Consider the following 13,954-nt stretch of genomic DNA (forward strand, 5'->3'; position numbering starts at 1 on the left):
CCTCCCCCCCCCCCCCCCCCCTTATTCTCCTTTCTCACCCAGAAATCCCAGAATTCATTATTATGGTTACGGTACGTATAGATTTTCCAATTTCCATTTGTGTATTGTACATAGGTAGGTATGTAGGGTACGGGTATTATTTACGATAAACTGTCAATTTTAATTATTCCAATTTTAAAACAAACCCCCTCGCAACAAAAACCCAAAAGGGTTAAAAAGTTGATGAAAATGTTCGAGGGAGAGGTGGGGGTGGTCTTTATTGGCCTGAAATAACAAACTTTTGAATAAACTACAAATCGTACAAAAGCTATATATAAAAAAAAACACTATTTATTCAACAGTGTTCAATAAAATGGTCTAATTTCCCATTAGTTTTCAACGGAAAAGCCGTTCCAAACCCTGCACAGCAGGTTCGAGTCCTGTCCGGGACAAACTTTATCACAAACAGATAATGATATCTCTCGGAACGTCTGGCTTTCTGCTATCCTGTCCTCCACTCTTCAATTTCGGGATAATAACACCTTCTTTGTTACAATTTCTTCAAAACTCTTCATAAGAAACCCCTCTACACAGTGACTTGTAAATACATAAGTCATGAACTGTGACCTATCATACGTGACGTCTTTTAGGGACCTTTAGTATTAGAAAAATCTTCGTAAAGAAAGATTGGAAAGAGAAAAGTCAAAAAGGACCTCAAGATAAAAGGGACTTTAGCTAAAAAAAAGAGTTTTCAGAAAAAAAAGAAAAAGAACGATCTGCTTTGAAGCTTTCGATTTCCATAGAAAAGGATTGGGACGATTTTACAAAAGCTCGTGTATCTTTTGGAGTCCTGTTACAAGTTACAATACATCGTTAAATCTTTTATCAAAAATATTCTTTGAAATAATAATAAAAACAAAGTAAAAATAACTGAAGAGAACAAATCCAGTGACCTTTTCAGTGGATGCGGAACAAATGATTTGATTGGCCCTCCACTCCTCCAATGGCCAATGGATGACCTTTCAATTAAATGACTTGTCGGAAAAAAAGTTATATTTTTAAAGGGAACAATTACTGTACATAATAATCTCCCATACTTCGGTATACAGGGTTTCAATGACCCAATGGCGAAAAGTGAACCAGACATCTCCACTAATGTTTTGTATGTTGCACATTGCATATTTGAATAGTTTCACGGCGTTCATACAAATTGTTTTCCTGAAATGTTGAACGCACATCCTTTTCGATTTCGAGCATTTTCGAGTTTTCGAAGAATTATGTATTTAACTTTTTCGACAGTTTGTTAACTTTTTAGTTGATTAATTCATTTTATCAACGAATTATAAATTTCTTTCAGGCTTTAAGAAGCAGAATTATTTTTGGATTTACTCAGCTAGGTAGGTATATTATTCATCTGGTTTCTGCAGTATTGAATCAAATTTTAACGTAGTGTAGGTACGTACGTATAGTAGATATGAGATCTACCAATTGAATCCAGAATGTGACCAAACCCAGGAAGACTTTTCTTCTAAACATTTCTAAACACCCTGACACCCAGACATTTTCTTCTTAATTTCAAAACGCTGTCGACTGTATGCAATAGAAACCTGTACGAGATAACACTATCATCCTCTCTCTCTCTCTCCCTCTTTCCCTTTTCTCTTCCTCAGCCTTCATCCTTTCCTAATCCCTTCTTCTTTCTTCTCTTTCCCTCTCTCCATTCCCTTTTTTGCTCTATTTATTCTCTTCCCCTATCTCTCTCTCTTCCTCAGCCTTCATCCTTTCCTAATCCCTTCTTCCTTTCTTCTCTTTTCCTTTCTCCATTCCCTTTCTTCTTTCCTCTCCCCATCCCCTTTTTCGCTCTATTTATTCTCTTCTCTCTTTCTCTCTCTCTCTCTCTCCCTTTCCTCTTCCTCAGCCTTCATCCTTTCTGCTCTTTCCCTTTTCTCCATCCCCTTTTTTCGCTCTATTTCCCTTTTCTCCTCCCTTTCTCCTTTCTTCTCTCTCCCTCCCTCTTTCTCTCTCTCGATTTCTATCCATTTCCAATTCTGTTCCCTTCCTCCTTCTATCGCTTTCTCTTTATTTTCCCTCGCTTTCCTCTTCCTCATATCCTTGACAGACTCAGTGGAGTGTTCTTTCCAATGTTCTCATCGTTTCTCTAACCTCTCTGACGTGATGACTAGTAGAGATGAAATGTTTGGTAGAGATGAAATGTTTGGTAGAGATGAAATGTTTGGTAGAGATGAAATGTTTGATAGAGATGAAATGTTTGGTAGAGATGAAATGTTTATAGTGGAGATGTCGGGTTTACAAGAAATATTTCTCACCACATCTATAAAAAGATAACAAGGTAGTTTTTTCTAAAATAATTATTGATTTAAAAAAAAATCGAAGAATAAAACTAGTAGAGATGAAATGTTTGGTAGAGATGAAATGTTTGGTAGAGATGAAATGTTTGGTAGAGATGAAATGTTTATAGTGGAGATGTCGGCTTTACAAGAAATATTTCTCACCACATCTATAAAAAGAAAACAAGGTGGTTTTTTTCTAAAATAATTATTGATTAAAAAAAAAAAAAAAAAATCGAAGAATAAATTGGAACTAAAATTGCCCCTCCTCCTACTCTCTGAAAAACTAACATAAAAAACCCTCAATTAAAAATTTCACTGTAATACCTAGGTACATTAAAATGCGTCATTTCAAATTAAAAAGTTACAAACTCATAACGGGTCGTTTAATTTTTCTGACAAGTTTACTTGAACTTTTTACTGACAGGATTATTCCAATTAAATTGACTTGATTGACTTTTGAACTTTTACTGGAGGCACTAGGCAGGTACCTAGGTAGGTATATCTAATTTTTTATTGAAAAATATTTGTGGTGAACCTATAGCCACTGATTAAAACTTTTTTTTTAATCCTCACAAAATTTGAATGGGCTGGGAGCATATTAAAAAAACCTACGCTCAAACTGTATTTAAATCTTCATAATTTGTGAGCATAAAAAAAAACTTTTTCATCCGTAGCTAGGTCACTGGTATTAAATCAAATTGGAGGGGAAAAAATGAGATACGGAGGGAGGAAGACGGGAAGGATCTCAGGACATTATCCCTCGACATCACCCCCTCGTTTTTCCTGACGATGAATAAAAAATAAAGGTAAATGAGAGGGAATTAAATTTCGTTCCATCCCACTCTTCTTCCTCCGAGCAAAAAATCCCTTTCCTCCATTTTCCTGAAAGACTTGTATTTTTATCCCTCCCTCGCAATTCCTTTATCCCTCCGTCTCTAAAAAAGCAATATCGATGAGAGTACCTAAATTACGTTGTAATCTAACTTTTCTCTTACATTTTTATTTTGTCATTATTATAACGCAATTTTAGAGTAGATAGGTAAGTAATAACTTATTACAACTTGTGAAGGAAAAATTGTGCAATTTATCGTCCTGGTCGGGCTGGTGGACTATATTTTCACACACCTTTATAGGATAAGGAAAGTAATATTAGATTATCAGAAAAATCGACTTATTAAAATAATAAACCACTTACTTGAACCGATCAGTCATGTACGAAATCCGCTCCCGAACCGCCTGAATGAAATCGTCATGGCCTGCTATCTGTGACGTCACAATACTGAACTGATGCCACTTGTATCGCTCTAGAATCGACAACATGGCCGCCGTCTGGTGCTCGAGAGAGGGCGCTAGTTGTAGCTGGAGACTCGACTGAGACGCCCTCTGTGAACAGAAAAATTAATTAAAAATCTGGTGTGAACATCACATGACTTTTCTTACCTATTGGATTTTATTGCAACATCCGTCACTTTTAGGTCAAAAGAGGTCGAAATAGCACTAATTCCCAAAATGGGGTCAAAATATCACTAACTGTTGTTTCGATGTCAATAAAAAGTGTCTCTTTAGGGATTTTCAAATACGCTTTTAGGGGGTTTTGTTCACATAACTTAATACTCCTCTTTTATGGTTACCTATTTTGTAACTCTACCCCTAAGATTTTCATTAGGTCTCAATAGAGAGTAAAGAGACAATGGACAATATGGAAAAAAATATTCACCCTGTATAATGATTTAATGATGGAAGAAACCCTGATGCATCATAATTACTTTTATCGTCTGAATAAGTGATTCCCAACCGTCGCAAAGTTTTTTCGAGACAAAAAAAAAGCTAAGTGAAGGAAAAAATTTCCCGCGCCTCCCCTTTGGCCATAAAAAAAGGAGCGAGCCACGAAATGGCTACGAGTGTGCCATGATGACAAAAAGGTTGCGAACCACTGGTCTATGCCTTGGAGCATTGTGGTTAGCTCACGTAGAAACAGATGGAAACAGGAAAAAGAGAAATAAATAAAATAACGCTGAGAAATGAGAAAAAGGAGGTGTTGATAGATTGCTGATAGGGTGGGAACTGGAAAGGTAAGAAGAGGAAGTGTAAAGAGGGAAAAGCTTTGAATGGAGAGATCGGAAGGAGTGGAGACAGGAGAAAAGTTGAAAAGAAGAGAGTGGGAAGAGTAAAGAGAGGAGATGAGGGATGAGGGGATAAAGGGAAGAAAAGGGAAGTAACGCGAAAAGAAGACGTATGGGTTTGATAGATGAGGTAAAGGTGTGTGGAGAGGAATTGCGAGGGAAAAAGAGTTAAACAACAAGGAGAGAGGGGATAACTAGATACGATAGTTGATAGACGAAGGGAAGAGGAGAGATATGGGTAAAAAAGTAAAAGAGAGAAAAAGGTTGTGGATATAGGTAAGAGAAACGTTGAGAGGCAAAAGGTGGTTAGGAGAGGGAAGAGGTAGAAAATAGGTAGTAAAGATTAGGAAAAACGAAAGATAAGTGAGGAGACTGAAAAAAAGGTTGAGAGAATCGACAATTAATTACCAAAAAAAAAAAAAAAAGCGAGAGAAGAAAGAGTAAGGGAGAAAATATGAGATGAACACGTTGAGAGGAAATATGAGAAAATAGCAAAGGAGAGAGATTTGGGAAAGAAAAGGGAGGGATAAATGTGTGGAACAACGAAAAAAATGGGGAAGCACCAAATAGAACCACATCTGAAGGACGTGATGTTTGGATAGCTCTACGCACGGAGAATAAAATTTGTCGAACGTTCACCGAGGATCGAAAATTCGAAAGCATTCAGCAAAAAGCGTCGGGAATTCAGAAAGCGTCGACAAAAGTGAATAGCATTATCCAATATCCGGGAATAGTAGGAGAAAATGGTAATGTATAACGAAGGGAACGACACACGTAGATAGATAGATAGATAGTACAATAAAGGGAGTGGTATAGGATTTGTATAGTGCTTTATTTAGACTGTCGAAGATTCCCTATAGGAGAAGTAGAATAGAATATACATTGTTTATCCAGCCAGAATGAGACTGAACCTTTATCTTAGTACCTTTATCTTAACAGTTTAGGTGTATTTTCCTATGAAACTATCAAATCAGAACTGATTTCGATGGCGCGCCATCTTGGTTTTCCTATGGTTTAGTACAGGCGTCATTTTAGATTCCAAAAGGGAGCCGGTTCCGATATGTTGCATGTTACCCCACTTTATCAGAAACCTAGGAAGGTAATAGAATAAAGGGGTTGAGGTTTAGATTTCTAGGGGCATTGCTAGATTACAGAAAGGCATTTGATGAGCAATAGGTGAATGACCAACAAAGCAAAGAATTTTTCCTCTAGGAAATAAGCCGGTTCCGATATGTTGCATGTTACCCCACTTTATTATCAGAAACATAGGTAGGTAATAGAATAAAGGGGTTGAGGTTTAGAATTCTAGGGGCATTGCTAGATTACAGAAAGGCATTTGATGAGCAATAGGTGAATGACCAACAAAGCAAAGAATTTTTCCTCTAGGAAATATTATTGGCAACAATAAAATTGTGTACAATATTAATTAAAAACAATCAGCCGTTTTTTTTATGTAGGTACCTATCATTTGTTATTTAACCCCAGGAATTTTAGCAAGAGCAATATTGCTCTAGAAGTCTAGACTACTCTACTGATTACAATGGTAATATTGTCCTTCCAGTCTTACCAGCAACAGTAGGTCAAAAATCAACCACAAGCTCAAAAGAACGAAACGATACAACACAAATGTATTTGAAAACAATTTCGTTCACAGTGATTTACATAATTATGTAGGTACTTCCCCTATCTAATGTGGTTTATTAATTTATTCTAAACTTCTAAACACTAGAGCAAAGTAAAAGTAAATGCAGCCTAATTATGTAGGTACTTCCCCTATCTAATGTGGTTTATTAATTTATTCTAAACTTCTAAACACTAGAGCAAAGTAAAAGTAAATGCAGAGTTGCAGAATCAAAACTTTGCTGTATGTGTAAGTGTGAAGTTGAAAAACTCTGGTACGTGTTTCAGTATTTTCTGAAATATTGTTTATTACGAAATTAATTAAATTTTATCTCCCCCGTCTAATTAAGTTTCTCATTTTTCTGTGTTCTATGCATGTAGAAAATCTAGGATAGTTGCCACCCAAGGAGTAATAAAAATAAATTGCTATCTCACAAGGGCACGATTATCTTCCCAGCAAGAGAGTATTTTGTCGGTTAACTTTTTTTTTTTAAATCCGGAAAAAATTCACTTACCCTTTCTAGGCCGGAGTTGTCCGCATTCCAGGCAATTACCGGTATGCCCAGGTATCCGGCCAGTTGCAGAAAGTATTGGGCCGAGGCCGTACTGCGGCCGTACTTCTCGTAGTTCATCAGATACAAAATGGCCGACACGTTCACGGACAGGAACTCCTGACATATTGACTTCAAGATGGCTTTGAACAGAGAAAAAGAGAGAGGGAAGTTTGTGGTTAAAATTCAGATCTTTTTTGAACACCCTGTATGATTATAACTACCTAAGGTAGCCTCAGTTTAGTCGGTATAGTGGCTGACTTGAGAAAGGAAGAGGCCAAAGAGCTTTGCTTGTAACAAGTGTGAAACAGGGAACCGTACTTTCACCTTTAAAGTTTATTTTGACTTGTTGTAGATAAAAATGAAAACTTCTACAAAGGGAAGGCAACGTGTCTATGAAGGTGTCAGGATGTGTCAATGTCTATACTACAGTCGACCGAAATAGATAGACCGGAACTCACTGGACTCCATATAAAGTAGGTGAGATCAAAAAATTTCGGTGAAACGAAAGGAAAGTTTGTTTCAAACTTGTGTGGACTTATTACAGAGGATGTGGATCGACCAATGTGTAGATGCTACTGCAAACTGACACCTTCGGTGTTTATTCGAAGTCTCCATGGTTGAGTGTAAGTAGTTACCCATATCTCGTTTACCCACAAAACTTTTGTTAGCTTTTATAAACTGGTGGAGTTTGTACAGGTATAGAGAACAGAAGGTGGGAGAAAGTTAGGAGTTTAGTATAGTATCAACATTCAAGATAGATACCTAGGTACTACACCTAGCTATTTTAAAAATTCACTTACCCTTTCCAGGCCGGAGTTGTCCGCATTCCAGGCAATTACCGGTATGCCCAGGTATCCGGCCAGTTGAAGAAAGTATTGGGCCGACGCCGTACTGCGGCCGTACTTCTCGTAGTTCATCAGATACAAAATGGCCGACACGTTCACGGACAGGAACTCCTGACATATTGACTTCAAGATGGCTTTGAACAGAGAAAAAGAGAGAGGGAAGTTTGTGGTTAAAATTCAGATCTTTTTTGAACACCCTGTAGGATTATAACTACATAAAGTAGCCTCAGTTTAGTCAGTATAGTGGCTGACTTGAGAAGGAAAGAGACCAAAGAGTTTTGCTGAAACAAGTGTGAAACAGGGAACCGCATTTTCACCTTTAAGGTTTATTTTTTTTATTTATTTATTTTTTTTGTGGACAAAATGGAAAATTTAACAAACTTCTTGATAGAGAAGTGAACATGTCAATGAAGGTGTCAGGATATGTCTATGTCTACACTACAGTCGACGGACATAGAGACTGGAATTCATTGGAACCCATATGAAGTAAGTGAGATCAAAAGATTTCGGTGAAATGAAAGGAAAGTTTGTTACGGACTTGTGTGGACTTATTACAGAGGATGTGGATCGACCAATGTGTAGATGCTACTGCAAACTGACACCTTCGGTGTTTATTCGAAGTCTGGGATATGAAGGGAAATAATAAGGTAGGGGAAATAACAGAGGAAGAGAGTAAACAAGAGAAAACTGAAGGAGGAGGAGGAGGAAGAGGGAGAGAAGGAGATACGAAGGAAAACAAAAAGATAGGAGAAACAAAGGAAGAGGGAGAAGTTTTGATAGTTGTAGAATTGGAGACCAAGGAATAAACGAAGAATGGTATAGATGAGGATTTATATAAAAAGGGAGGAAAAATGAAAGACAAGGGAGGGCAAAAGGGATAAAAGAGGGGAAAATGGTATGGAGAAATGAGAAACTACGAAAAAGGAGAGAAGAAAGAAGAATGAATAGGTGTGGATTTGAGTAATTTGATGTCATGTAATTAAGGTCAGAAGAAGGGGAAGTTTATGGGTTTATGCTATGTTAATTTTGAGGAAACATAAATAACTGTAGTACCGTAACACGTGGCTTGAGAGAGAGAGAAAGAGAGAGAGAGAAAACACGGATTGAACGAAGTGAGGTCCACATTTTCATCATCTGGAGTTACATTTAATTATTTTTTCTTGTTTGTTTCGTGTTAACTGTTGAAAGGTCAGTCCAATTTGCAAATTATGTACCTGGATAAATTTTGGTAAACATTAGAGCCTACCAATTAACTGCTTACCGAAATTTGAAAAAATCTCTCGCTTTCTTGGTACCCACCTACAATAATAATAAAATGTGTAGATGTCAACCGATTTATAGTTACCCATATCTCGTTTACCCACAAAACTTTTGCTAGCTTTTATAAACTGGTGGAGTTTGTACAGGGATAGAGAACAGAAGGTGGGAGAAAGTTAGGAGTTTAGTATAGTATCAACATTCAAGATAGATACCTAGGTACTACACCTAGCTATTTTCGGGAGAGAAGAAAAAAATGTGACTAACATTTCCACTTTTCTAAATAAAAAAAAAACAACTTTCGCAACTAAACTTTCCAGACAATAAGTCATTCAAGCTGCAAACACTGTAACATTTTCAAGGATTCTAGTATTCAGATTATTAATAACTAAGTCTGAAAAAAGTTCTGCCAAAGTTAAAATTAGGACCCTTGAAAAACAAAACAGGGCTATTTTTAGAAGACGTCTTTTATTCTGGAAATAAAAAAATGCATATTGCATACCATTGAGACGTTGAAGGGGACACGAATCAGTCAAGAGAGGTGAACGAACAAAGTAAATGCCAAGTTTTAACTCGATGATATCTCGCTGTTGGTTCTTCTACGTTTAGATATAGGTATCTTTGAAAGCTTCCGGAAAGGTGGTGAAATTTTCTTCAGAAAAAAAGCACAGATCTGTTCCTTGAAGTGTTGGCGAACGTAATGAAGCATCAGAAGTTTAAAAAAATCTATTTAGGTACTTTATAATTCGGCAAAAAGTAGGTACTCATTTCTTAGGTTTTCGGGTCCCACTAGTAACGGTGGACGTTCCCATAAGTCTTTCGTTCAACCATTCAACGCAACGTCTCATACATAGGGACGAGGCATCTGCATCACAAAGGGTGCAGAGTGCAGGGGCAAGATGCACAGTCAAGATTTCAATTATGGGAAGCTCGTACTGAGATGCTAATGCAGTTAACATTAGACGGAGGAGAAATTAAAGAGTATGGTAATTGAAGTCTCATCTCTCCCTCCCTCCCTCTCTCTCTGTCTTTACACTCTTCTCTCCCACACCACCTTTTCTCAGTTGGGGAGGAATACTCAAAGCGAGAAGAGAGAGCGAGAGAGTTGAGAAAACTGCTGGGGAAAAGTCAAGACAAAAAGGAAGGTGAAGAAGAGGGAAGAAATTAAGAAAGAGTAAAGAAGAGAGAGAGAGAAAGAGAGTTGAGAAAAGTAAAGACAAACAGGAGGTACCTACAAAAAATAAGGAATCCAATGGTGAAAACCGCATCTTCCTAGCTCATCTAGAAGTGGGTTAGAATTTGTATACGTGAGTCAGTCAGTCAGTCAGTCAGTTACACAAGGGGCTGTATATATTTTAGATAAAAAATTGCATATTGCATACCATTGAGACGTTGAAGGGGACACAAATCAGTCAAGAGAGGTGAACGAACAAAGTAAATGCCAAGTTTTAACTCGATAATATCTCGCTGTTGGTTCTTCTACGTTTAGATATATCTTTGAAAGCTTCCGGAAAGGTGGTGAAATTTTTTTTCAGAAAAAAAGCACAGATCTGTTCCTTGAAGTGTTGGCGAACGTAATGAAGCATCAGAAGTTTAAAAAAAATCTATTTAGGTACTTTATAATTCGGCAAAAAGTACTCATTTCTTAGGTTTTCGGGTCCCACTAGTAACGCTGGACGTTCCCATAAGTCTTTCGTTCAACCATTCAACGCAACGTCTCATACATAGGGACGAGGCATCTGCATCACAAAGGGTGCAGAGTGCAGGGGCAAGATGCACAGTCAAGATTTCAATTATGGGAAGCTCGTACTGAGATGCTAATGCAGTTAACATTAGACGGAGGAGAAATTAAAGAGTATGGTAATTGAAGTCTCATCTCTCCCTCCCTCCCTCTCTCTCTGTCTTTACACTCTTCTCTCCCACACCACCTTTTCTCAGTTGGGGAGGAATACTCAAAGCGAGAAGAGAGAGCGAGAGAGTTGAGAAAACTGCTGGGGAAAAGTCAAGACAAAAAGGAAGGTGAAGAAGAGGGAAGAAATTAAGAAAGAGTAAAGAAGAGAGAGAGAGAAAGAGAGTTGAGAAAAGTAAAGACAAACAGGAGGGCGGAGAAGAGAAAGTAGAGGAGGGGAGAAATTGAGAAAGAGTAAAGAGTGATATCTAGGTAGAATAGAGGAAAGAAGCGAAAAGAGGTAGGTAAAAAGAATGAGTAATAGAGAAAGAAGGACAAACAGGAAGGTGAAAAAAGAGTAAAGAGGGAAAACTAGGCAGAATAGAGGAAAGAAGAGAGAGAGAGAGAGAGAGAGAGAGAGAGAGAGAGAGAGAGAGAGAGAGAGAGATAAGTGGAAAGAGGTACGTAAAAAGGATGAGAGGTAGAGAAAGTAGGACAAACAGGGATATGGAGAAGAAAGGAGAAATTAAGAAAGAGTGATATCTAGGCAGAGTAGAGAAAAGAAGAGGGAAAGAGAGAGAGAGAGAGAGAGAGAGAGAGAGAGAGAGAGAGAGAAGGAAAAAGAGGGAGGCAATTCGGAGAAGAGGGAGAAAAGAGAGAGAGAGAGAGAGAGAGAGAGAGAGAGAGAGAAGGAAAAAGAGGTAGGCAATTCGGAGAAGAGGTAGAAAACTTAGGAAAAAGCAGGATTAAAAAGAGGAACATGATATGGAGGAAGGAGACGAAAAATAGAGGGCAAAGAAAAAGAGAACGAAGGAGAAGGAGAGAGAGGAAAAAGAAGGTAAGTAATTAGGAAAAAGGGGTAATAGAGGTAGAGAAAAGGGTGAGATGGTATAATGAATAGAAACGTCTTAGTTGACACTCTTTATATGATAAAATTCTATTTGAAGCGCAAGCGAGACGTTTTAAATAATTAAGAAAGAGGGGAGAAGCATAGGCGGCGATAGGGGGGGGGGGCTTGGGGGGCTGAAGCCCCCCCAAAGTTACTATTGATAATTACACTAGAAAGACATAGAAGAAAGAAGGAAAGGTTGAGAAAGAACGAGTCAGATGAAGAAGTAGAAAAAGAAGAAGAAAAAGCAGGAGCAAAGAAACAAGAGGAGAAGCAGGGTGAGAAAAAAGGAGCCAGAAAAAAAAGAGGAAGAGGAGAAGACGAAAAAAAAAAAAAAAGAAGAGTAAAGACATGTAAGATAAAGGAAAGAAAGAAAAAACAAAAAAGTGATGGAAAAAATTGATGGGAGCAATATTCAAGAGATAAAGACAAATAGGAAAAGGGGGACGAGAGAATTACATTAAACCACAGAAACAATGAAAGATGGAGAAATGGAGAGAGAGAGAGAGAGAGAGAGAGAGAGAGAGAGAGAGAGAGAGAGAGAGAGAGAGAGAGAGAGAGAGAGGCATAAAATGGTAATAAATATAGGTGTTCCCGGGAAAGTGAGAAAGCGAGAGAAACAGAAAACGCAATGTACATATAAGGTGTAATAAAAAGAATGCAAGAACGGTAAGTATATTAAATTACACTAGTGAAAAAGTGAGAACAGAAGGTGTGGGAGTGAAGAGAGTAAAGAAAAGGAATGAGGAAGGAAGAAAAACAGGAGGGAAGAAGGATGGAAGGAAGAGAAAGGAAAGAGGGAAGAAGGATGGAGGAAAGGAAAGAGGGACGAAGGATGGAGGAAAGGAAAATGTAGGTAGCACCTAAATACAGGAGTAAAGACAGTGGGACAGAAGCAGAGGAGTAAAGTTGGGAGAATATCCAAGGAAAGGGAATGGAGAAGGAAGAAATACAGAATGAAAGAAGGAAAGGAAGGAGGAGAGGAACTCGTAGTACCATAGTACAGAAGAAAGACAAATTTAATATAATAGAGTGAAATAAAAACAGAGAGAACGAAGAAAAGGAGAATTAGATGAGGTAGAAATAGATATAGAGACCGAGAGAAAGAGAGAGAGAGAGAGATAGGAGAGAGAGGGAGAGAGAGAGAAAGAGAGAGGAGAAACAAATAAAAAAGGTGGAGAAAGGTTTAAAGTAGGAGAGAGAATGAAAATTGGAATAAAACTTTCATGAGTTTCAGCCCACTTACTTTACTTTAGCTCAGTAGTCAAAACCACTCTAGGTACCTATTACATTTTTTTTTTTTATCTGCTAACTTGCTAAGGTTTTTATTGAAATGCTTTTCCACCTCTTCAAACTAACCTCAACCAGCCTGAGTGGGGCCAAGAGAAGCCTGCTCGCGATTGCCCAAAGGGTCACCCATCCGAATACCGACCACTTGCAACGTTGCTTTCCAGTGACCCTTTGCCAAAGGGCCTTTGGTAACTGGTGCATTAAACATGCCCAGAAAATGATATTCAATGTATTCAGAAACATTCACAGTAAACAGATAAACAACTGTATTGTTTTGTACATTGAGAAATCACATTGATTAGGTAAACAACGTCATGTTTTGATTTGTGCAACTTCGCTCGTAGGTTCCGACATAATGTAAACAAAACATAGCCCAAAACGATTGTTCCCTGGACCATGAAAATTGGAATAAAACTTTCATGAGTTTCAGTCCACTTACTTTACTTTAGCTCAGTAGTCAAAACCACTCTAGGTACCTACTACATTTTTTTTTATCTGCTAACTTGCTAAGGTTTTTATTGAAAGGCTTTTCCACCTCTTCAAACTAACCTCAACCAGCCTGATTGGGGCCAAGAAAAGACTGCACCCGATTGCCCATAGGGTCACCCATCCGAATACTGACCATGCGCAACGTTGCTTTCCAGTGACCCTTTGCCAAAGGCCCTTTGGTATCTGGTGCATTAAACATGCTCAGAAAATGATATTCAATGTATTCAGAAACATTCACAGTAAACAGGTAAATAACTGTATTGTTTTGTACATTGAGAAATCACATGGATTGGGTAAATAACGTCATGTTTTGATTTGTGCAACTTCGCTCGTAGGTTCCGACATAATGTAAACAAAACATAGCCCAAAACGATTGTTCCCTGGACCCAAAATATCTTTGTTTACACAGGATGCACGCGTTACCTTTTTATTAGTCTGCTTTTAATGTGGCGTATAAACAAAAGGAAAACGGGAGGAGAAGACAAAGAAGGGGATATGAAGGGAAACAATAAGGTGGGGGAAATAACGAAGAGAATTTAAGGATTTAAAGAAGAGAAAATTGAATGAGGAGAGGGAAAGGAAAGGAATAATAATAATAATAATAATAAAAATAATAATAGTGCTTATTTATACTGCTCGCATAGGACTGAATAGTCCCTTCACTCCAGC

The 13,954-nt window shown here is 37.9% G+C and overlaps 1 protein-coding gene across 1 annotated transcript in view; it reads right to left on the minus strand.

Annotated features, from left to right (window-relative positions):
• LOC103523063 (glutamate receptor ionotropic, NMDA 2B-like) overlaps positions 1-13,954 on the minus strand; it is a 142,989-nt gene that overhangs the window by 103,848 nt on the left and 25,187 nt on the right. Inside the window, exons 2-3 of the mRNA XM_026832847.1 lie at positions 7,428-7,606; positions 3,526-3,713 (exon numbers count right to left, since the gene is read on the minus strand). Coding sequence (XP_026688648.1) covers positions 3,526-3,713; positions 7,428-7,606 — 367 coding nt within the window. The remainder of the gene's footprint in view (positions 1-3,525; positions 3,714-7,427; positions 7,607-13,954) is intronic.

Source organism: Diaphorina citri, unplaced genomic scaffold (assembly GCF_000475195.1).
Source record: "Diaphorina citri unplaced genomic scaffold, Diaci psyllid genome assembly version 1.1 scaffold82, whole genome shotgun sequence".
NCBI lineage: Eukaryota > Metazoa > Arthropoda > Insecta > Hemiptera > Psyllidae > Diaphorina > Diaphorina citri.